Raw genomic sequence first — 22996 nt, forward strand, 5'->3', positions numbered from 1 at the left:
AAGACCCGCAGACAATGCTCCAATGTCAGGTATGGAATCACTCACATAGAGATGATTTTAGAAAGGCATCACTCCAGTGAACTAGAGGATAGTGTTACTATTGCCATAAATGACCAAGAAATCCAGTTTTACTGGTGTGATTTCTATAATGAACATTATAAAACTAACCTAGTATAAAATTAGATAATCTCTTTCAGCAAAAACTTGAAGTAATATTAACTTTTGTAAGCTCCTATTATATATAAAACTGTTAAAATGTCACACTCTCACTTTCCTATTTTTTTTAAATACCATGAAATACTAAACTCAGCTCAGTATGAAATGAATAGGACCTACAAACATTTATTTATCAAAAATAAATTTTAGTATTACTTTAAGATCACAGAAGTCAAAGACATAAATTTGGTTTTTACTTTTGAACAGCACTGCACTAAATTTGAGGAGTCAGAAAAGTTTACCAAATGCCCAAATTTGTGTATACAGAGATCACACCATTTTGACTTGAGTGAGGTTCTAACTCCTAATTTTGCCTTCTTCCTTTAGGTTAAATTTAGATAGGCATTTTAGAAACTAATTTGTAAGTAAGACAAATAGGAGAGTCAATGTGTTATTAATCAGGTTTGCCTGCTGTTACATATTCAGAATTGGGGAACTTAGTCTGTGACCTTCAGCAAGTCGCTGAGCCTTTCTTTATTAAAATGTCACAAATGGGGACGCCTAGGTGGCCCAGATGGTGAAGGGTCTGACTCTCGATTTCAGCTCAGGTCATAATCTCAGGGTGGTGAGATCCAGCCCTGCCTCGGGCTCTGTGCTCAGCGGGGAGTCTGGTGGAGATTCTCATCCCCTGCCCCTCCTCTCTCTCTCTTTCTCTCTCTCTGACTCTCAGATAAAATAAACAAATCTTTTTTTAAAAAATATGTTACAAATGTTTAAAGATCTTACACCTTTACAAAATGCTCTGCAACTTTCAAGGATTGTGTGGCTCCCAGCTAGAACCTCTGACGAGCAGAGCCCAGCGATGTGTGCACAGGAAACACTTCTGCCGCGGTAGCCTGAGAAATCCTAGCCATGCTTAGGCATTTTTATCTCTTTTAATCGTTTTTTATAATTTGATTAATACAATTGGAGTGATTAAGAAAGGAAACCGTGTATAACAAGTTATGCACTAATACAAAACCGTTTAGATTATGTTAGGCTTATACTTTTGATTGCTCTAGCTTTCTAATTTAAGACAGCTATAATTTATATACATTTATATCCCAAATAAAAAAAATTCTCATCTAGCAATCACTGCTAAGACTGTTAAACATTTTGACTGGCAGGATACAAGGTATGCTTGTGTAATGCTGCTTATTTCTGTAAAAGAGTAAAGTGAATAAACGCAGCCACCTCAGGAACTAAAAACAATACATGAAATAAATCATATACCTAAGGAATTTGCAAACTAGTTTTTTTTTTTAAAGATTTTATTTATTTACTTGACAGTCAGAGATCACAAGTAGGCAGAGAGGCAGGCAGAGAGAGAGAGAGAGAGGAGGAAGCAGGCTCCCTGCTGAGCAGAGAGCCCCGATGGGGGGCTCAATCCCAGGACCTGAGATCATGACCTGAGCCGAAGGCAGAGGCCTTAACCCCAAGAGCCACCCAGGTGCCCCTGCAAACTAGTTTTTTAAATATTCTGTGAAAATATATGGTAGAGAAGCATTAGTGTATCACTTCACAATTATCTGGTAGGAGTCTCAAACATCATATACATTAGAAACATCTTGTGAATTGAAGATTAAATTACTGTATAATTAGAAAACAAACTTAGTGGTTACCAGAGGGGAGGTGGGTGGAGGTTAAATAGGTGATGGGGATTAAGCAGTACACCTGTTATGATGAGTGCTGGGTGATGTATGAAGTTGTTGAATCACACTCTATTGTACACTTGAAACTAACATAACAGTGTATGTTAACTGTACTGGTGAAAAGAAAGAAAAGAAAAGATAAAATAAAATATAGATTACTATATAATTTCATTTATATTCACTCTTGGAAGTATAACTACATTACTATTAAAAACACCTGATTTTGAATTCATTTATATAATTTTAAAGGTCCTTTATATTAGTAATACATTATTACACAGGTAAAGGCTTATTATGAATTTTAATTACAGAAATTTAATTACCTACCTTACTTTGTAGGAATTTTATATGACTTAACATATTCATTTCTCACAAATAATAATTAAAATAGTCTTTACTAAAAAATTAAATAGAACTTCCTGGTCAATATTTATGGCTTAATTTATAGGAAAAAATAAAATGAAGACGATTATGACCACTTTAAATAAAAACTATTTTCACTTTTGGCTTAGGTATGAGAGATGCAGTCACTCTACCTCACAGAGCAGTAAGTCGATGATGTGGAAGACCATGCAGAGTGGGAACTTGGCTGTAAAAAGAGTGAGGAACCACTGGGAGGCATACATATGAACTTCCAGGTTCAGAACACAAAAATGGTGATGCAGGTCCGGTAACTGCTCCTAAAAAGTCAAAGTGGAAAACTGAGAAGCTTTATTTCCTACCACAACTGTAATTTATAACTAGATTTCTATGACCACTCTAGATTTTTCACAAAATTCATTCAATTTTATGTAACTACATGGAAGTGATAATAGGAGATGAGCCTGGGACTAGGATGATTGAGGAAAATAAAGGCAGACTTGTCATGGACAAATAACAAAGATGACCTCTTGCTCACTTGACTGTTCTTGTTTCTTAGTAAATGCTCGCTTTGACAGAATACCTATGGTCTAAGGAACGTCATCCCTCCAGAGTCAAGTCCAGCACCTGATCAAATGGGTTGCCTAACTACTTAGGAAAGAAATAGATCTACTCTTTGGAGACCACTTAATATCAACATCATCCGGGATCTGTGATATCACTTGAGTATATTTTTGGGGTATTGAGACAAACCCCAAACATAACCAGACTTCAAAATAACCTATCTTTGACATTAAAAACTGACAAGCTACAGAAATTGTGCAAGGGTATAATGCATGATATAGGGTGTCTCCTAAAAATGCCTTTATGCTACCCTAACACTTTTTTCTCCTCAATTTACATAAGTGCTTATCATAAATGCTTGTCAAAAGCATGAAAGGAAAGCTCAGAGTATTAGCATAGCTGTTCCTATAACTGAAAAGCAAAGACATGTAAAAGCCCACATTAGTTTTGTTTTCATAAATGGATCATAAAAACAAACAAACAAAACTCCCTACTTCCTACACAAAATGCTTTCAGAAAAACACACAAAAGTACCCATCAGGTACTTTAAGCGGGGTGTCCTAAGGTCATCCAGTCAAAGAATGCTAACACATGCTAAAATGTGTTTAGGTTTCTTCACAGTACCATGAACTTGCTATTCATTTATCAGGTACATTTATTTGACTCTCAAAGCTCTTAAGAATACTGAGCTTCGAAAAAATGTAAACTTCTGAAAATAAAAGGTAAGAAAGTGAATAATCCCAAATATTTACTTAGAAGAATTAAATCTCAAAAAGAGCCTATTGCTTTTATTGTCCACAGTTGCCCAGAATCTTCTACACAATCTTTCTTCTCCCGATGAAAGCACATGTGTCATTGTGCTTACAGTTCTCTTAACATCTTTCCCCTATTTCATTTCTTCTTAAAGGTCTTCTACCTTCCAACATTCTCTTCTCCCAGTAAAGTTGTCTTTAATCTCATTGCTAATCCTGTGTCTTCCCTGTTCTAGTCTTTTAGTCTCTTATTGACTTCATGCCCTCTTTATACACCTATGGATCTCCTGACAGGTCAGGCCAATGGGCTCCTTCCAGTATCTCTAGTGCTGTGTCCCATTACCTTCCTCCTTAATCACTTTACTTTTCTCCAATATGGAATCAATCCATTCATGTATTTATTTCACATTTCTCTTGGGTTCTCAATACCTCAGACAGAGAAAGCCATATAAGCATGTGACACAGACCCATTATAAATTTAAGATTTTCAACTTCAGGTGGAATTTCAAAGCTACTCAGGAATTCCTTCTATTAGCACTAGTCAATATCATCTTGCCCTTGCTCACAATCTTTTTTTATTATGTAATATTTTACATATATAAAATATGTTCTCCATACATATAAATTTATACAGACATATTGTGAAACAGTAACAAACATTGTTTGAGATCATGAAATTATAGGAGAAAAAATTTTAAATATGTCCCTATATTAACATTTATGTGTTTTTTATTCTTTTTCAATTCTTTTCTGTCCCTTTTAAGAATTCTCTACATGTGGACCTAAATATAGTACTAGGGCTAATTAAGGGAGGGAAAGTTCTTAAGTATTTCCATTTCTATCCTGTAAATATCTTCATTTCTTTACAAATATACTCAGGAATCTTTTCATTGACTTAACTCACTATATTCACACTTCAAAGTATATTAAAGTTGAATATTTACAATGGAAGACTATTTTAAAAATGATCAAATGGTTAAATAAATATTAACACCAACATAGATACTGGTCAGAAACCAAATATACTGAGAATTTTTCTGTAGAATTCCACTAAACTTTCATGAATTATTATTGTTCATCAATTTTATTACTTTTTCTGTAATTCAATCCCTGAGTGATAAAAGCCTAATTTTTATTTACCTGTATTAGTCTCTCCAACTGATAGAACTTGCAATGAAGATCTTCAAAGTTGTTTTTGTAGAGATCTCGTAAGCCATAGTCATACATGATTTTCACCAAAACACAGAACGCCTGCTCTTCTGGCATCTACAGGAAAACAGATCACATAGAACATGGCTGAGTGGCATTTGGCCAGAATGGCAGAAAAGTTCTTCCTGTTAACAGTCCTCTGTATTAACGGCTAAAGGCCTTAGTGAATGAACCTCTTCAGAGCCAGCCTTCAGCAGCAAAATAGATAAAATTTGTGTTCAAACCTTCCAGTTTCCTCACTTGAAATGAACTTCGCTCTTTTGTGATTTCAATCATCTTATTATTCACTCATTCAGCCATCTTAAAAACAGGTAATAGAGTCACATGATTCAAAAATCCATACAATGCAAAAGTATGCAAAGGTAAAGTCTTACTCCTCTCTGTCTCTGTATCAGAATTTCTGTACCTGGTCCCTATCTTTATGGTATAACTTCGTAACTACACTCAATCATTTTGCATGTATCCTGCTAATGTTTCTTTATGCAAATAAAAGAATCACACTTATTTTATTTTTTCACTTTCCTACATAAAAGATAACATTCATTTCTTTTTAAAGTTTTTAAAATTTATTTGACAGAGAGAGACATCACAGGAGGCAGAGAGGAAGGCAGAGGGGAAAGGAGGCAGCAGGCTCTTGCTGAGCAGAGATCCAATGAGGGGCTTGATCCCAGCACCCTGAGATCAGGACCTGAGCTGAAGGCAGAGGCCCAACCCACTGTGCCACCCAAACACCCCAAAAGACAACATTCTATGTACATTACAAGGCATATTGCTTTTTCCCCCTCAATAATACCCACAAAAGAGGGATTTGTGGGTCAAAGGATAAATGTAATTTTTATTTTGATAGTGAGATGCTGTCTTCCCATAGTCTTCTTGATGTTATTTTCTTTTTACATAAAAAGTTTTCAGGAAAGATTTTTATGAACTTTTATCATTAAGAGTTAAATGATAAAATCTAATATACCCTTTCCAGAGGCATTTTTATCTGAACAGATAATGAAATCTGAAATCCAAGGAAAAAATCTCTAAATTGTGTTATCAATGAACTGAAGGAATTTAGACAAGATATATATCTAATATTCTAGAAAATACATCAAGCAAACAGAAAAAGATTTTATCCTTAATGCAGTGTCCTAAGATAAAAATAAAACTGTTATGTAAACATTTACTTTTTTTTTTTTTTTAAATAAAGACTTTATTTATTTAAGAGAGAGAGAGTATACACACCATCGGTAGGGAGGAACAGAGGGAGAGGGAGAAGCAGGCTTCTTCCTCCTGATGAGGGAGCAGGAGGCTGGCTGAGGACAAAGCAAAAGCTGGCGCCTTGCACCCCCTCTTCACCTGCTCCCCTCCATATGTGTAGCATTCCTCAGGCACCCTTGACTGCCATAAAACGATAAATAGTTAACTTGCAGGGATCGCAATCCTGCGATCTTAAGTATTTCCATTTCTATTCTGTAAATATCTTCATTTCTTTCCCTTGCTCTACTCCCTGAGCAGGAAACCCAATACAGAACTTCAGCAGGATCCCAGGACCCTGAGATCAGGACCTGAGCTGAAGGCAGATGCTTAACTAACTGAGCCACCCGGGGGGCCCCTGTAAACATTTACTATCAATGTCATTTCTCTGAAAGTCTGACCTTGGCTGATTATGGTATCTGCCACCTTTGTTAGATTAAATTCTCTGTCTGAACACTTAATTCAAGTAGAGTTCTATTTTATAACCCCCTTCTCTCCTTATTCCCTTTCCCTTTATTTGTTTTCTAATTAGGGGCCAAGTTAGTAAAGTTTGTCTGTAAGGGCCTTTTCAGCCAGAGCGGCCTCACCCCAGTTGAACAGCCATTTTCTTGTTTATGTAGTAAAACTTAAATTGATCCTGGCCCCCTCCCCCCAGAACTTACTTAAAAACAAGTCCAGGAAACCCAGGTAACAAAGCCCAAATACAAGGGTGGGTCAGGTCAGGTGGATAATAGCCCCAATGCAGGGATGAGTCTGGTCATGTGGAGACATCCAATGAGTAAAGCGCGCATAGTGTCCCCTGGCTACCAAGGAGTGTGGGCCCCATCTTTTGGGCACCTTTTGGGTGCCAATTCTAACCAAGGTGATAGGCTAGTTCAAAAAGCCACTATGGGCTGAATTGTAATTAATTGGCCACCTGCATGTGGCCAGGCCCAACCACATGGCCTTTGCTCTATAAGTTAGTCTGTAAGGCAGGGAGGGGTCATCGCCCTTTCTGTAAGGCGCGTCCCTGACCAGTCGGTTTGACGGTTGGTTTGATTCTTGATGCTTGCCTTGAAATAAAGCTTTGCTTGACCTCCACTTTGTATCACTCTCGCTCCTTTGACCATGGACCCGTTATTGGGGGGACTCAACATGTCAAACTGAGCTAGAAATGTAGCTAGGTTTAGAAATGTAACTTAGGTTACACTTAGAAATGTAACAACATTTATTTAAATTCCTACACAAATTGGCCACTTCTATATTCTACTTATAAACCATGAAATACATAAATTAAATAAAACCTCCTAAAGTTAAGTAAGTACACTTTGCTGTTGTCATTTTGATTCTATAAACATTTGCTTTTTTTAAATCCTGTTTTATCTGTGAGGTGTTTGGGGCTTTGACCCCAGCTGTTCAAGTCAGCAAATATTTTTCAGCTTATACTAATTTATTCACAATACAAGTACACTGTATTCTTTCCCTCTTTAACAATCCTGTCATTGAAGCTTCAAGAGACATTAACTTGCACATGCACGGTCTACTCCTCCTCCTGATGAGGGAGCACGAGGCTGGCTGAAGACAAAGCAAAAGCTGGCGCCTTCACCCCCTCTCCATCCTCTCCTCCTCAGTCAGATGTTTAGCATCCCTCAGGCAGCCCTGACTGCCATGAACAATAAGCAAATAGTTAGATTGCAGGGATCACAATCCTGCAAGACAGAAGTCTCCCTTGGCTTACAAATGTCCTAAATCTCACTAACAAAGATGACTGATAGCAGGATTGTGACACCCCACCAAAAAGTCTCCCAACTATCTTAATGTTAATGGCTGGTCTAAAGACAACATTGATCAAACCGCAAGGGCAAGGCCTCCGGTAGGCCTCGGACATCCTGGCTCTCTTGAGCATATGAAAACTCCATTGAACCCTTCCTTCCCCTCACCTTCCCCCAACCGCAGGGTACTTAACCTGCCATCCCTCACAAGCCAGGGCAGCTGCATCTCCACCTGCCCAGGGGTCCTGTCCCCGTGCTTTAATAAACCACCTTTTTGCACCAGAGACGTCTTAAGAATTCTTTCTTAGCCGTCGGCTCCGAACTTCACCCCACCGAACCTGACTTAGGTTCTGGGACTTCATCACTCCTACTGCCAAGGACTAAGCCTCCCCTTCTCCCTCCCAGAGCTCTACTAAAATGGTCACACAGAACTGCTCATGTAGGGTAACTGCAGCCAGCCCTAGAGAAACTAATTGTGTTACAGTCTCCCTCTTTCTAAGTTCTATTGAAACATTTATCATTTGGTAGCCTACAGAGGGGATAAACCTTTAGTGCTTTGCATGAATAAAACCATTAAAGCAAACAAAAGGATTAAATGCCTTTTGGTATTCACACATGCAGTCATTGAACAGGAGAGACCATGCACTGTGCTGGGCCCTGGGGATACAGAAGTAACCATATGGCATCTTCCCAAAGGACTAGTATATAGGCAACTCTCCTTGACTTTGATAGGAACACAAAAATCCTGGGATAGGGGAGGTAGGTAGGATGTGTAGATGAAGAGTTAGACATCACTATCAGCTAGAGCGCAAGTAGAAGCACTGGGTGAATTAGTCAGGAAAATGAACATAAATTGCTGCTTTGCTTTTAGGTATGGAGCTTCAATTCTCCCTTCCTCCCTCCATCTCTCTATCTCCACCCTTTTTCACTCTCTCTTCTCCACTCCCTGTTTCTCTCTCACACAGAAACAATATATTTAATATATGTTCTTCAAAAACAAAAGAATTTTTAAGTTTGAATTTTATTCCCCCAAATAAAATGAACAATCCCAGTCTATAAGCTTTATTTATTTATTTTTTCAATCTACATTTGGGAGGGGGTGAGAAGTCTTAGAGCTATTATCCTTCATGTGTAGCTTTAGGCAACATAATTTCTAAATAATGATCACAACAGATAATAGACCCATGACCTCACATACTTAGAATTTTTGTGTGTAGTTAAGAACTGTTAAGGTTTCTCTTAGCAACTTTCAAATATACAATATTGTCAACTACAGTCACCAAACTGTTACATATCCAGAACTTATTAATTTTATACTTACAAGTTGGTACTATTTCACTCACTCACTTCCCCCACCTCGTGTGGCAACTACCAATTGATTCTCTTTTATGACTTCTTCTTGTTTATATTCCACATATAACTGATAACATATGGTATTTGTCTTTCTCTGTTTGACTTATTTCACTTAGCATAAAACCCCGAGGTTCATCATGTTGTCACAAATGACAGGACTTCCATTTTTATAACTGAATAATATTCCATTAAATGTAGATAACATTATCTGTACCCATTCACTTGTTGATGGACATTTAGGTTGTCTTGTCTATTGTAAATAAAGTTGCTATGAACGTGGGGGTACTAATATTGTCTCAAGATTGTAATTTCATTCTCTTTGGATATATACTCAGAAGTAGAATTGCTGGATCACATGGTAGTCTATTTTTTTTTTTAAGATTTTATTTATTTATTTGACAGAGATCACAAGTAGTCAAAGAGGCAGACAGAGAGAGAGAGAGAGAGGGAAGCAGGCTCCCTGCTGAGCAGAGAGCCCAATGTGGGGCTCGAGATCATGACCTGAGCCAAAGGCAGAGGCTTAACCCACTGAGCCACCCAGGCGCCCCCATGGTAGTCTATTTTTAATTTTTTGAAGAACTTCCATACTGTTTTCCATAGTAATCGCACCAATTTACATTCCCATCAGCAGTGCACAATGGTTCCCTCTTCTCCACATCCTTGTCAATGCTTATTACCTCTTGGCTTTTTCATAATATCTACTCTAACAGGTGTGAGGCAATATCTCACTGTGCTTTTGATTTGCATGATGATGGGTGATGTTGAGCAACTTTTCATACACCTGTTAGATTTTGAATATCTTCCTTGGAAAAATATCTACTTAGGTCACTTGCCCACTTTCTCATTGGATGATTTTTTTTTTTTTTTCTCTTCAGTTAGAGGAGTTCTTTATATGTTTTGGATATTAACCCTTATCAGATATGTGGTTTGCAAATGTATTTTCCTGTTGTGTAGGCTGCCTTTTCATTTTGTTGATATTTATTGACTGTGTAGAAGATTTTTAGTTCATGTAGTCCCACTTGTTTATCTTTGCTTTTGATGCTTTTGATGTCATAATTAAAAAATCATTGCCAAGACCAATGTCAAAAAGCTTTTTTATCTATGTTTACTTCTAGGAGGTTTATGGTTTCAGGTCTTATGTTTAGATATTTAATCTATTTTAGTTTTTAATAAGAGATAGAAGATAGGGGTGCAGTTTTATTCTTTTGCATATGGCTGTCCAGTTTTCCTAACACCATTTATTAAAGAAACTATCATTTCCCCATTAAATATTTTTAGCTTCCTTGTCAAATATTAGTTGATGATATATGCATAGATTTATTTCTGGGTTCTTAATTCTGTTCCATTGGTCTACATATCAACTTTTTTTTTTTAAGACTTTATTTATTTATTTATTTGACAGACAGAGATCACAAGCAGGCAGAGCAGCAGGCAGAGAGAGAGGAGGAAGCAGGCTCCCTGCTGAGCTGAGAGCCCGATGCGGGACTCGATCCCAGGACCCTGGGATCATGACCTGAGCTGAAGGCAGTGGTTTTAACCCACTGAGCCACCCAGGTGCCCCTACATATCAACTTTTATGGCAGTATCATACTGTTTTGATTACCAGAGCTTTGCAATACAGCTTGCAATCAGAAAGTGTGATACCTCCAGCTTTTCTCTTCTTTCTCAGGATTGTTCTGGCTATTCAGGGTCTTTCGTGTTTTCACACAAATTTTAGATTTTTTTTCTGATTCTGAAAAACTGTCATTGGGATTGCGCTGAATCTCTAGATGATTTCAGTTAGTAGGAACATTTTGACATTACCAATATTTTTGATCCGTGAGCATAAGATATTTTTCTATTTGTGTCTTCTTCAATTTCTTTCTTTCTTTCTTTTTTTAAGATTTTATTTATTTATTTGATAGAGAGAGAGAGAGACAGAGAGGCACATACACAAGCAGAAGGAGCAGGAGAGGGAGAAGCAAGTTTCTACTGAGTGAGGAGCCTGATGTCCCAGGACATGATCATGGGATCATGACCTGAGCCAAAGGCAGACGCCTGACCAACTGAGCCACCCAGGTGCCCCTTCAATTTCTTTCATCATTGTTTTATAGTTCTCAGTGTAAAGTTATTTTACCTCCTTAATTAAATTTATTCCTAGATTTTTAAATTCTTATGCTATTGTAAATGGGATTGTTTTATTTCTTTTCCAGATAGTTCACTGTTGATTCCATATTTGGCAACTTTACTGAATTTTCTGATTTTTGGTGGAGTCTTTAGGGTTTTCTATATATAAGATGATGTCATCTGCAAAAAGAGACACTTCCATTTTTTCCCTTTCTGATTTGGATATCTGTGATTTCTTTTTCTAGCTGATTGCTCTGGCTAAGATTTCTAGTACTATGTTTAGTGGGAGTGGTGAGAGTGGGCAACCTTGTATTGTTCCTGGTCTTAGAGAAAAAGCTTTCTTTTTCTTTTTTTCAGTGGAGATGTATCTGACACACAACATATTGGTTCCAGGTATACAAGCTAATAGTTCAATATCTGTACATAATGTGAAATGATCACAAGTCTAGTTTAACATCGATCATCATACATAGCTCAATTTTTTTTTGCAATGAGAACTTTTTTTTTTTTAAAGATTTTATTTATTTATTTGACAGAGATCACAAGGAGGCAGAGAGGCAGGCAGAGAGAGAGAGGAGAAAGCAGGCTCCCTACAGAGCAGAGAGCCCAGGGTTCTATCCCAGGACCCTGGGATCATGACCTGAGCCGAAGGCAGAGGCTTTAACCCACTGAGCCACCCAGGTGCCCCAACAATGAGAACTTTTAAGATTTACTCTATTAGCACTTTTTAAATATGCAATACAGTATTATTAACTATGCTGTACATTACATCCCTATGACTTATTTATTTAATTGGAAGTTTGTATCTTTTGATCCCCTTTCACCCATTTCATCTACCCCCCCCCTTTGGCAACTATCAATTATGTCTATGAACTTTTTGAAAAAAATTCTACATATAAGTGAGATCATATATATTTGTCTTTCCCTCTGTTTATTTTACTTAGCATAATCCCCTCAAGGTCCATTCTTGTTGCAAATGCCAAGATTCTATCCATATATATATAAATATATACGAATGACACATTTTCCCTATCCATTTAACCATCAATGGCCACTTAGATTGCTTCCATATCTTGGCTATTGTAAATAATGCTACAATGACAATAGGGGTGCATGTATCTTTTTGCTTTAGTGTTCTTTATTTCCTTTGGATAAATACTCATAAGTTGAATTGTTTGATCATATGGTAGTTCTACTTTTAATTTTTTGAAGATCCGCCATACTGTCTTCCACAGTGGCTGCACCAATCTACATTCCCACCAATAGCGTACAAAGGTTCCCTTTTCTCCACATGTTTGCCAATACTGTTTATTTCTTGCCTTTTCATAATAGCCAGTGTAATATATATGAGGTAATATTTCATTGTGGCTTTGATTTGCATTTCTCTGATAATTAGTGATGTTGAACACCTTTTATTATACCTCTTGGTCATCTATATGTCTAGAGGGAAAGCTTTCAACCTTTCACCACTGAGTTTGATGTTAGCTGCTGGCCTGTCATATATGGCCTTAATTATGGTGAGATGCACTCTGTACATAATTTGTTGAGAATTTTTATAATGAATGGATGCTGAATTTTGTCAAATGCTTTTTCTGCATCTACTGAGATGATTTTTATCTTTCATCCTACTAATGTGATGTATCCATTTATGATTTATGTATGAACCATCTTTCATTCCAGGGATGAATTCCATTTGCTTGTGGTGTATGATCCTTTTAATGATATGGTCAATTCTGTTTGCTCTTCTTTTCCAGTTTTTATTATCTTCTTCCTTCTATTAACTTTGGGCTTAGTTTGTTCTTCTTATTCTAGTCCCTTGGGGTATAAAGTTAGGTTATTTGAAGTATGACTTTCCTTGATGCATGCATTTATCATAATAAAGTTCCATCTAGAATTGCTTTTGCTGCATTTGGTGTGTTTCCATTTTTCTCAAGATATTTTTTAGCTTTCCTTATGATTTCTTCTTTAAATCACTGTATGCTCAGGAGTGTGTTAATTTCTGCATATTCATGAATTTTCCATCTCTTCTCCTCTAACTAATTTCTACTTTTATGGTTACAAAAGCTACTTCACATAACTTCTATATTTGTTAATTTCTTGGGATTTTTCTATGGCCTCACATATGATCTATCCTAAAAAATGTCCCATGTGAACTTCAGAAGAATGTGTATTCTGCTGGTTTTGGATGGAATGTTTTGTATATGTCTGTACGGTATATTTGGTTTATAGTGTTATTCAAATTTCCTTATTGGTTTTCTGCCTAGATGATTCGTTGTTGACAGTGAGGTATTAAAGTCCCAAATATTATTGTTGTTGTTCGTTTCTCCTTTTAGTTTTGTTTGTATCTGCTTTATATATTTAGGTGCTCCAATATGGGCAAATACATATTTATAATAGCTAATATCTTCTTGATGACATTTTTACCATTAAATGATGACTTTGTATCTTTTGACCTTTTTTAGCTTAAAATCTATTTTGTCTAATATAAACTCTACTTTCTTTGAGTTACTATTTGTTTGAAATAACTTATTTTATCCTTTCACTCTCAGTTTATGTGTGTCCTTATGACTAAAGTGAGTCTCTCTATAGGCAGCATATAGTTGGGCCTTTTTTTTCCCCCTCCAATAAGGTGGGCAATTGATTCTGATTGGACAATTAATCCACTTATGTTTAAAGTAATTATTAATAGGTAACAATTTATTATTGACATTTTGTTGTGTTCTGGCTTTTTTGTGGGTACTTTGTTTCTTGCTTTCTCTCTTGCTGTCTTCCTTTGATTTAATGACTTTCTGTGGCAGAACACTTTCTCTTCATCTTTTGGTGAATCTACTGTCAGTTTTTGCTTTGTGTTTACCTTGAAACTTACTTAAAATAACTTACAGTTATAACATCCTATTTTAGGTTTATGAAAACTTAACTTTGATAGTAGACAGAAACTTGATACTTTTACTTCTCCCTGCCTCACACTTTAGGTTACTGATGTTACAGTATACATCTTTTTTATATTGGGTAGAAAAAATTATTGTAGTTACAGTTATTTTTAATATATTTGCTCTTTAACTTTATGTAAGAGTTATAAGTGTATTAGTTACTACCATTATATATCAGAGAATCTGACTTTGACTACATTACCATTACCAGTGAATTTTACACATTCATATGTTAATGTTAATGAGCATCCTTTTAATTCTGCTTGATGTACACTCTTTAGCATTTATTGTAAGGGAGATCTACTGATGATGAACACCCTCAGCTTTTGTTTGCTTGGGAAAGTGTTTATTTCTCTTTCATTTTTGAAGGTTATCTTTGCTAGGTATAATATTCTTTATCTTTCAATACATTCTTTGAATATGTCACCCCACCCTTTCCTAGCCTACAGTGTTTTGGTTGAAAAATTGAATAGTCACATGGAGAGTTCCCTTGTATGTGATAAGTCGCTTTCTTCTTGCTGCTCTCAAAATTCTCTTTGATTTTTGACAACTTAATTATAATGTGTCTTGGTGTAACCCTGTTCAGATTCTAACCATCTAAACTGTAGTATGTATATATTTTCTCATGTGATGGTGTCCCATAAGTCCTGTAGGATTTCTTCACTCTTTTTCATTTTCTTTTTGCTCCTCTGACTTGAGAGTTACAAATGACCTATCTTCTAGTTCACTAATTCCTTTTTATGTTTGTTTGAGTCTTTTATATCTTTCTATTAAAGTCTTCAGTTCAGTCATTGTATTCTTGACTCTAGCATCTGCTTTTTGATGGTTTCTTTGTTGATGTCGTTTTGTTTTCCTAATTTTATTTAGTGATCTGTGTGTTCTTGTAGATTACAGAACTTCTTTAAAGGAATTATTCTGAATTCTGAATTCTTTGTCAGGCAGTTCACAGATTTCTGTCTCCTTAGAGTTAGTTATCTGAGCTTTATTAGTTTCCTTTGTGGTATCACGTTTACCTGATTCTTCATGATCCTTGATTCCTTGCATTTTTATCTGCATACTTGAGTAAGTGGTCTCCTCTTTCACACATTACAGTTTCCTCTGGCATAAAAAGATCTTCACAAGTTAGCTCAGCTTAGGGTACTGGATGGACCAGTTGGCAGTATTCACGGGCAAGCAGAGTGTAGTTGAGTGTTCATGCTCTAAGGCCAGGGGAATGGTATTGACTGGGCTACACAGTTGGGCGAGCCTACTGGACTATGCTCAACATTCAAGTAGGACCAGTGGGTGGGCTCTCTGACTACGTGGGGCTGTTGACCAAGCTCCACTGTCAAGTGGGGCCATCAGCTGGGCTCTGCAATCACTTTCAAATGAACAAGGTCAGAGGCTACCTTCCTTGGCAGGATAGTGCAACAAGTTAGACTCCACAATTAGGCAGGGTTATGGGTTGGGCTCTGAAATAGCTCCTAGTCAAGTGAGGTCTCAGGTTGTGCCAGACCAGATAGTGCCATGGGCTGGATTTTGTGTTCAGGTGGGACCTAAGCATGTATCCCAAAGTTAGGCAGGGCCACAGGTAAGCTATTGGCTGTGCTCTGATGTTGGCCAAGGTAACTGGTTGGGCTTTCTGGTCAGAAAGTCTCAAGCTGTATCCCACAGCTGAGTGAGGCTAGAGACTGTTCTGTGGTCAGGTGGAATTACTATTCAGGCTTCTTGATTAGGTGAGGCTGCAGACTATGTTCAGGAATTTGGTAGGAGCATAGCCTGAGCTCTGGACAAGACTTCAGGCTGGGCACTCTGGTTTGGTGGTACTATAGGCTAGGCTTTGAGGCTGCTTAGGGTCACTGTCATTAAAGGCCAGAGGCTATGTTCAACAGTTGGGCAGAGCTCCTGGCTTGGGTCTCTGCTGAGTGGGGCTATAGGATGGGGTCTGTAGTAGCTCAGATTCTCTCACCAGGCTTCCTATAGCGTCAGGACTGAAGGTTAAGCTCAGCAACTAGGTGAGGCCATGAATTCGCTTCCCTGCTGAGCAGGGTAGTAGAAAAGGTTCCACAGTTGGTCTGGCCCATTGACTAGGGATCCAAATCAGGCAGAACTGCCAACCAATACATTGTTTAAAAAAAAATATTAAGATGTTGCAACACAGTGGATCTCTAATACTGAATATCCATCTTTGTTGTGTATAAGAGCTTTGTTATAGAATCAGTGTTATTTTATTGAGGAAAGGAGGAGGTAAATATAAAAATCTTATAATTTAAGGTATCAAAATATTATACATCATTCTATGAAATACAAAACTAAATACCTGCTTCATACGCATAATCTGAGAATCAATCATGATGTAATCATTGTTCGGTAACAAACATTGATAAGGATCTGCCATCTGTACTAACACTGAATAGAGATAGTCTTCAAGCTTCCCTGTTTCTTTCTGAAATGAACCCTAAGACAAAGCCAGTCTAAGTACTTCAAAGTCTTTAAGGCTCATCTGATGTAACACATCAAAGTGTATTTCAAAGTAAAATTACATGTTGATAATATAAAATAATCTCCTTGTTTGGATAAAACTAATTTTTTTTTGTTCTGCATGACTGTGTTTCACATGCTTTTGTAATAAATCTATGTTTTTCCATGAAGGTAATCTTTCATTTTCTTCAACAAAGGTAAATGTTAGTGAGAACTTTAAAAACCATGAGTGTTCACTTTCTATTTACAATATGAAAAGCGAATAAAATGAAAACATCTACCTTTCATTTTCCTTTAAAATCAAATAATACTGAAATACATTTAAATTGAATGTCTATTTATAACGCATAAAACATACTGTATAATATACAGGTTTGCTGTATGTAATCAATCTAAGCTAGTGGGACAAAGGTCCAAAGGAAAAGGCTGGGCAAATAATTAAGCCAATTCTAGAACAAATAGCAGCAAACACCATTTTTAGAGGCATTCATTCTTAACCCCATTTGATCCTCATAAAAATTCTGTTAAGTAGATATTATTTTTACATTTTCATATTAACTGGTGAAGTTCAGAGAAGTTAAGTGATTTTCCAATAACTACATATTTATTAAGCCTGGATTTAATTCCATGATTGCATTGTTTTGTGTCAGATACAAAATAAGACCTTTTAGATTCATAAGATAATATAAAGTATTCAATATTCACAAAAATCCTAGAAAAATAATAATATTATCTCCATTTAATAAACGAAGAAACTGAAGCTCAAAGAGTTTAGGAAACTTGCTGAACATCATAGAACTTGAAAGGTATTAACTGCCATTCAAATTCATAGTTGTGTTTTTATTATCTGTGAAGGAGTTAAGCTTTGGAATGGCAGAGAAACAAGATAGTAGTTAATGGGAAGATCAAGAAAGTTTTTGTTTTTGTTTCTGGTTTTTTTAAGAAAGTGAGAGAGAGTATGTGTGCTTGCATTCGCATGGGAAGGGGAGGGGCAGAGGGAGAGAGAGAATGTTAAGCAGGTTCCATACCCAGCATGGAGCCTGACAAGGGGCTTGACCTCACAACACTAAAATTATGACCTGAGCTGAAATCAAGAGTGGGACACTTAACCAACTAAGCTACCTAGGTGCCCCCCAAGAGAGTATTTTTTTTTTAATTTTTTAAATTTATTTTCAGCGTGATAGTATTCATTGTTTTTGCACCACACTCAGTGCTCCATCCAATCCATGCCCTCTCTAATACCCACCACCTGGTACCCCAACCTCCCACCCCCCCCCCCACCACTTCAAACTCTCAGACTGTTTTTCAGAGTCCATAGTCTCTCATGGTTCACCTCCCCTTCCAATTTATCCCAACTCCCTTCTCCTCTCTAACTCCCCCTGTCCTCCATGCTATTTGTTATGCTCCACAAATAAGTGAAACCATATGATAATTGACTCTCTCTGCTTGACTTATTTCACTCAGAATAATCTCTTCCAGTCCCGTCCATGTTGCTACAAAAGTTGGGTATTCATCCTTTCTGATGGAGGCATAATACTCCATAGTGTATATGGACCAAATCTTCCTTATCCATTTGTCCGTTGAAGGGCATCTTGTTTCTTTCCACAGTTTGGTGACCGTGGCCAAGAGAGTATTTTTTAAAGGTAAAATATCTTGTGTGTATTTACTCATAGGGCAATACTGAGAAATGACTCAAAAGCTCTCATACAAGAATTAACTTAGAACAGGAACATTTCTTGCAGTTTAAGGAAAATGATTTGGGAGTATAGAGGGACTTATTCAAAATACACTAAAACTCTTATAGCAAAGATATCACTAGTGGATGATGTGATGTATCTGTGTAGCATCCTATCTTGCTCTCATCTAGAATCAAATTACCTGTGCTCGCTTCGGCAGCACATATACTAAAATTAGAATCAAATTACCTTTTCCCTGTAGGCAGAAGCTGATCCAGTTCAGTATCAGCAACAAGAAGGATTCAAGACCTGGGCCAGGCCAATCAGAATATCATACTGTCCTGGCCTCAGTAACTGACATAAACATAAACATAAATGTAAACATACAAAGACACTAAGAAGTCAAGATCTCTGTTGTACCTTGGATTCTGTGGAAATCTTTTAGGAAAACTAAGAAGTAGCTCTGCTTCTCATTTCCTAAGTCCATTCGTGAAATCCTGCCTTAACCTTTTTGGGGGATTGCAGTAAAAGATTTGTAATTTGTAATTTTTAAACTTTATTTCATTCTTAAATGCAACCCACAAAAATGCATAGAAGTTAAATGTATACTTTAATAAGTTACTTGATCATGAAGTAAAACCAAATAATTATAAAGACAAGTGCAGCTACCACCCAGGTTGAGAAACAGAATACTTGGGGCACCTGGGTGGCTCAGTGGGTTAAGCATCTGCCTTCGGCTTGGGTCATGATCTCAGGTCCTGGGATCAAGCCCCACATTGGGCTCTCAGCTTGGTGGAGAGCCTGCTTCCCCTCCTCTCTCTGCCTTCTGCTCTGCCTACTTGTGATCTTTCTCTCTCTGTCAAATAAATAAATAAATAAAATTAAAAAAAAAAAAGAAAGAAACAGAATACTTTCAATACTCTTAAAGATCCTGGTATGTCCCACCCCAATCAGTCAAGAAATCACTATCCTATCAATAATCGCTTCGTTGGTGTTATTTATACTTTCCATCTAGGTAGCATCCTAAAAATAGAATTTAGTTTTGTCTGCTATTGAACTTTACATGAAATGGAATCATACCAAATGATACCAAGTATACTTTGTTTTCTAACTAAACAATTTATGTTTGTATGATTCATTCACATTAACTTACATTGTGTAAAACATTCGTTTCATTGATATAGTGTTCTAATATTAAATATATTATAATTTTTCCACTTTAATGCCCAATTACAATTATAGTATTAAACATTCTAATAGTGGACATTTGAGTTGTTTGTTATAAACACTGATCCTGGGACAATTCTAATACACAATTTTGGTATACATGTGTAAAGATTTGACCAAGATGCATATCTAGGAGTGGAATTGCTAGGTATGCATTTCTTTGTCAGATAAAGCCTTTGGTTTCCAAAGGAACTGTGCCTAGTCATAGTGTTTTTACAAAATTCAATAATTTTAAACATTCTGGACTATCCCAAAATAATCCTTTCTACAGCTAAAAAGCTCCCATACATGCCCATAGTAGTTAGTATACATTCAGTAATTTAACCTTAAAAAAGAACATGATTTTCTGAAGGTGAAGAAAAGTATATGTCACATAAAATAATTTAAAACTACTTGATAGTATGTTAGCAAAATATATTGGGTTAAAAATTATTTAAAATATTTTATATGATTTTTAGAATAAATGAAATATATAAAAGGACATTATTTATTATATTTCCAAATAAGCAATAATTAATACTACAGTGATGATATTACTTATCTGTGCTATAACATTCTTGACCAACTATAAAGGATAAATTTCTTGTAATTCTATCAATAGTTATAATAGAATCTACTGTGATAATTCTTCTATGGCTTAAAATACATGTTACAAAGCTATTATCAAAGCATCAGGAAGTTTCCAAGCACCAAGAGAAGCTAATTATTATACACCAAGAGAAGTTATATTATAACTACTTAGACAATGGAAAACGTTAAAAATTCTAAACTTTTGTTTTTTGAATACTTTCACTTTTGATCTTCCTTTCCTCTTAGGCAGTGAATGTGAAATATAAATGACCATGAGGGAAGAAAAGACAGCATCCCCAAAAGAATCAGGTTCTGACAATGATTAATATGGAGCTGCCAAATGATGTCTGGCAGCAGAAAGCAGCAAGAAGTAACTGCTTATGTAACTGATGAAAAATTAGTCAGTAACACACTAATAACGTATCTCCCTAGAACCTGAGATAGTGTATTTGATGAATTATTTAAGCTAGACTGTATTCTTCTACCTGTTTAAACCACAGAGGCAAAAATAGAAAAAAGACTAAATTACAGTTACTTTTTCTCATTTGAGTTAGTTAATGGATGGGTTGGTCAGTTAATGGAATATGCTAATTAAAAGAATTATTGCATATACTCTCAATTAAAAATTACAACAATGTTTTTCATTAATGCTATGATGAATATTAGTGAAACTCCTGAAAGTTTCTGAAGGCATTTCTAGATTTCCAGTTATTTTTATAAACCATGGCAACAACTGCATAATTCTATTATTGTAGAAAGTGTGCAAAACTGGACTATATTTCTATCCATCTTGTGACATAGTTTGAAAGCAGGTTTAAAGTGCTGATTTGGCATGTGACCCTTATCATATGAGGGTAGATAATGTAGAAAAAAAAAATCCTAGGTATTTGAGTTTTCTAGTTATCTGGATCACTGACTCTTGTTGTGGGAGGTATTTCCCAATAAATATGAACTCATACTTAACTAACCCTCTATTAAATCCGAGGGCAGATATCCCAGGGAGATGTCCTTCTCACTGAAGTTTAACCAATCTATTGTAATGTGTTTAACAGGGCTTCAGGTCTAAAATGTTAAATAAACTGATATACGGGGCGCCTGGGTGGCTCAGTGGGTTAAGCCACTGCCTTCGGCCCGGGTCGTGATCTCAGGGTCCTGGGATCGAGTCCCGCATTGGGCTCTCTGCTCAGCAGGGAGCCTGCTTCCTCCTCTCTCTCTCTGCCTACTTGTAATCTCTCTCTGTCAAATAAATAAATAAAATCTTAAAAAAAAAAACTGATATACGCAAAGATTACTTTGTAGAAGATGAAATTTCACCACCCATAGCTTTAACTTCGACTCTCAACAGAGTGATTAGAGGAAAGAGGATTCTGAACCTTGCTGAACACACGCATGTCCTGCGTGCAGTCTCCAGGCCCCTGTGTAAGAGAGCTGACTATGTCAGACACTCGGTGGCTTTAGTAGCAGAACAAGGGCTCTGGGAATTTGTGACCATAAAGGGCTTGATTATCGCAGGGAATACCAAGAAGATGGGCCATGGAGATGTCAAAGAAAGAAGGCTAAGAGGAAAAGACCAAGAAGACCATAAAGAGATGACAATGCAAAGGAAGAAGAAATCAAAGTTAAATAAAGTGATTTATCACAACATAACCATTGTATATCATTATTATCATCAGAATCAAGTTCAGAATTAGCACTATGAATCTACTGTAATCACTCTTCATTTCCAGAATGTAAACTTAAAAGAAATGCTTTTGCTTTAAACTTGTTAGACTTCTTTGCTGAGTTTGACAGCAGACATGGCTTCTACCCTACTGAAAATCTGAAATTTGCCTAGAATTCCTAGTCCTTATCAGCCCTTAAATATCTGGAATTCCTGGGCTCTGGAATTCTATTTTTCTTAGATGATCCGATCTACTCTTGTGATTTCAATTGTGATTTCTTCCTCATTATCAGTCTCCAGTGTCTACCTTGTTGGTGGACAGCTTTATTCAGAAGTCCCCCAAAATATCCCAAGCTCAAAGAATTTAAAACAAAATTCATCATCAACTCCTAATCATTTTTCTCCATTCAATTTCAATGGATGTATTTTCTATCTCAGCTAAAAATACCATCAGTCAAAGAAAAAAAAAAAAATACCACAAGTCATCCAGTCACCAAAGCTAGAAAATCAGACATATGACTTTTGACTCTTCCTTTGTCAATCCTTCCATAAAACTTAACAATTTTGTATCCTGCATGTTTCTTAATTAAGCTTCTTTCTCTCTGGGTCTCAACATCTCTCATTTAAATTGCTATTTCCTAACTGGTCTCTCTGCTGCTGCTTGTCCCCTTTAATTTCACCATCCCCAAGGGTAAAAGAAGAATTTATCTGAAATGAACATCTAACTATCCTTCCCTTGCTTCAAACTGATTAATGGCTCCTCACTCGCTTTAGAATAAAGCCCACGTTTCTTGACATGATTACAGAGTCTTTATGGTTCGATCCCTGCCCATCTGACCATTTTTATCTCAGACCTGTCTTTGTATGCATTTCCTATAGTAGCTGAGAAGAAACTGTAATTTCATATTGTTCCCTTTATATACTGTGACCTTCTGTGTTTCCATATATTTGCTCACTTGTTCCTCTTCTTCAGCCATCTCTGTTCCCTCCCTTTCCCAACCTCAATCATTTCTGTCTGGGCAAGGATACCATCTCCTCCAGAAAGTCTTTCCTGAAAGTCCTGGCAGAGCTGGGTTGGATAATTCTTCTCTCTGTACTCTTACTCTGTGTATTGCTTTTACTTAGCATGCTATAAGTTCTTCTTTAGTGAAAATCAGAAAAATCAATAAAAACATGGAAAAAGAACAAAAATAATAAGTATGTGCCTACAGTACTTGTGCTCTATCCTGAACCAGAGGGCCTTTGATAACACAAATGATAAATTATTCATATTTGCAATCCCACTTCCTAGC

At 36.5% G+C, this 22996-nt stretch overlaps 1 protein-coding gene across 4 annotated transcripts in view; it reads right to left on the bottom strand.

Moving 5' to 3' along the window:
• RABGAP1L (RAB GTPase activating protein 1 like) overlaps positions 1 to 22996 on the bottom strand; it is a 765821-nt gene that overhangs the window by 257787 nt on the left and 485038 nt on the right. For all 4 annotated transcript variants that reach the window (XM_082704397.1, XM_082704401.1, XM_082704402.1 and 1 more), the window contains exons 16-17: positions 4664 to 4789; positions 2384 to 2527 (exon numbers count right to left, since the gene is read on the bottom strand). In XM_082704397.1, the coding sequence (XP_082560523.1) occupies positions 2384 to 2527; positions 4664 to 4789 (270 nt within the window). The remainder of the gene's footprint in view (positions 1 to 2383; positions 2528 to 4663; positions 4790 to 22996) is intronic.

Source organism: Mustela nivalis (genome assembly GCF_964662115.1).
Source record: "Mustela nivalis genome assembly, chromosome: 16".
Classification (NCBI taxonomy): domain Eukaryota; kingdom Metazoa; phylum Chordata; class Mammalia; order Carnivora; family Mustelidae; genus Mustela; species Mustela nivalis.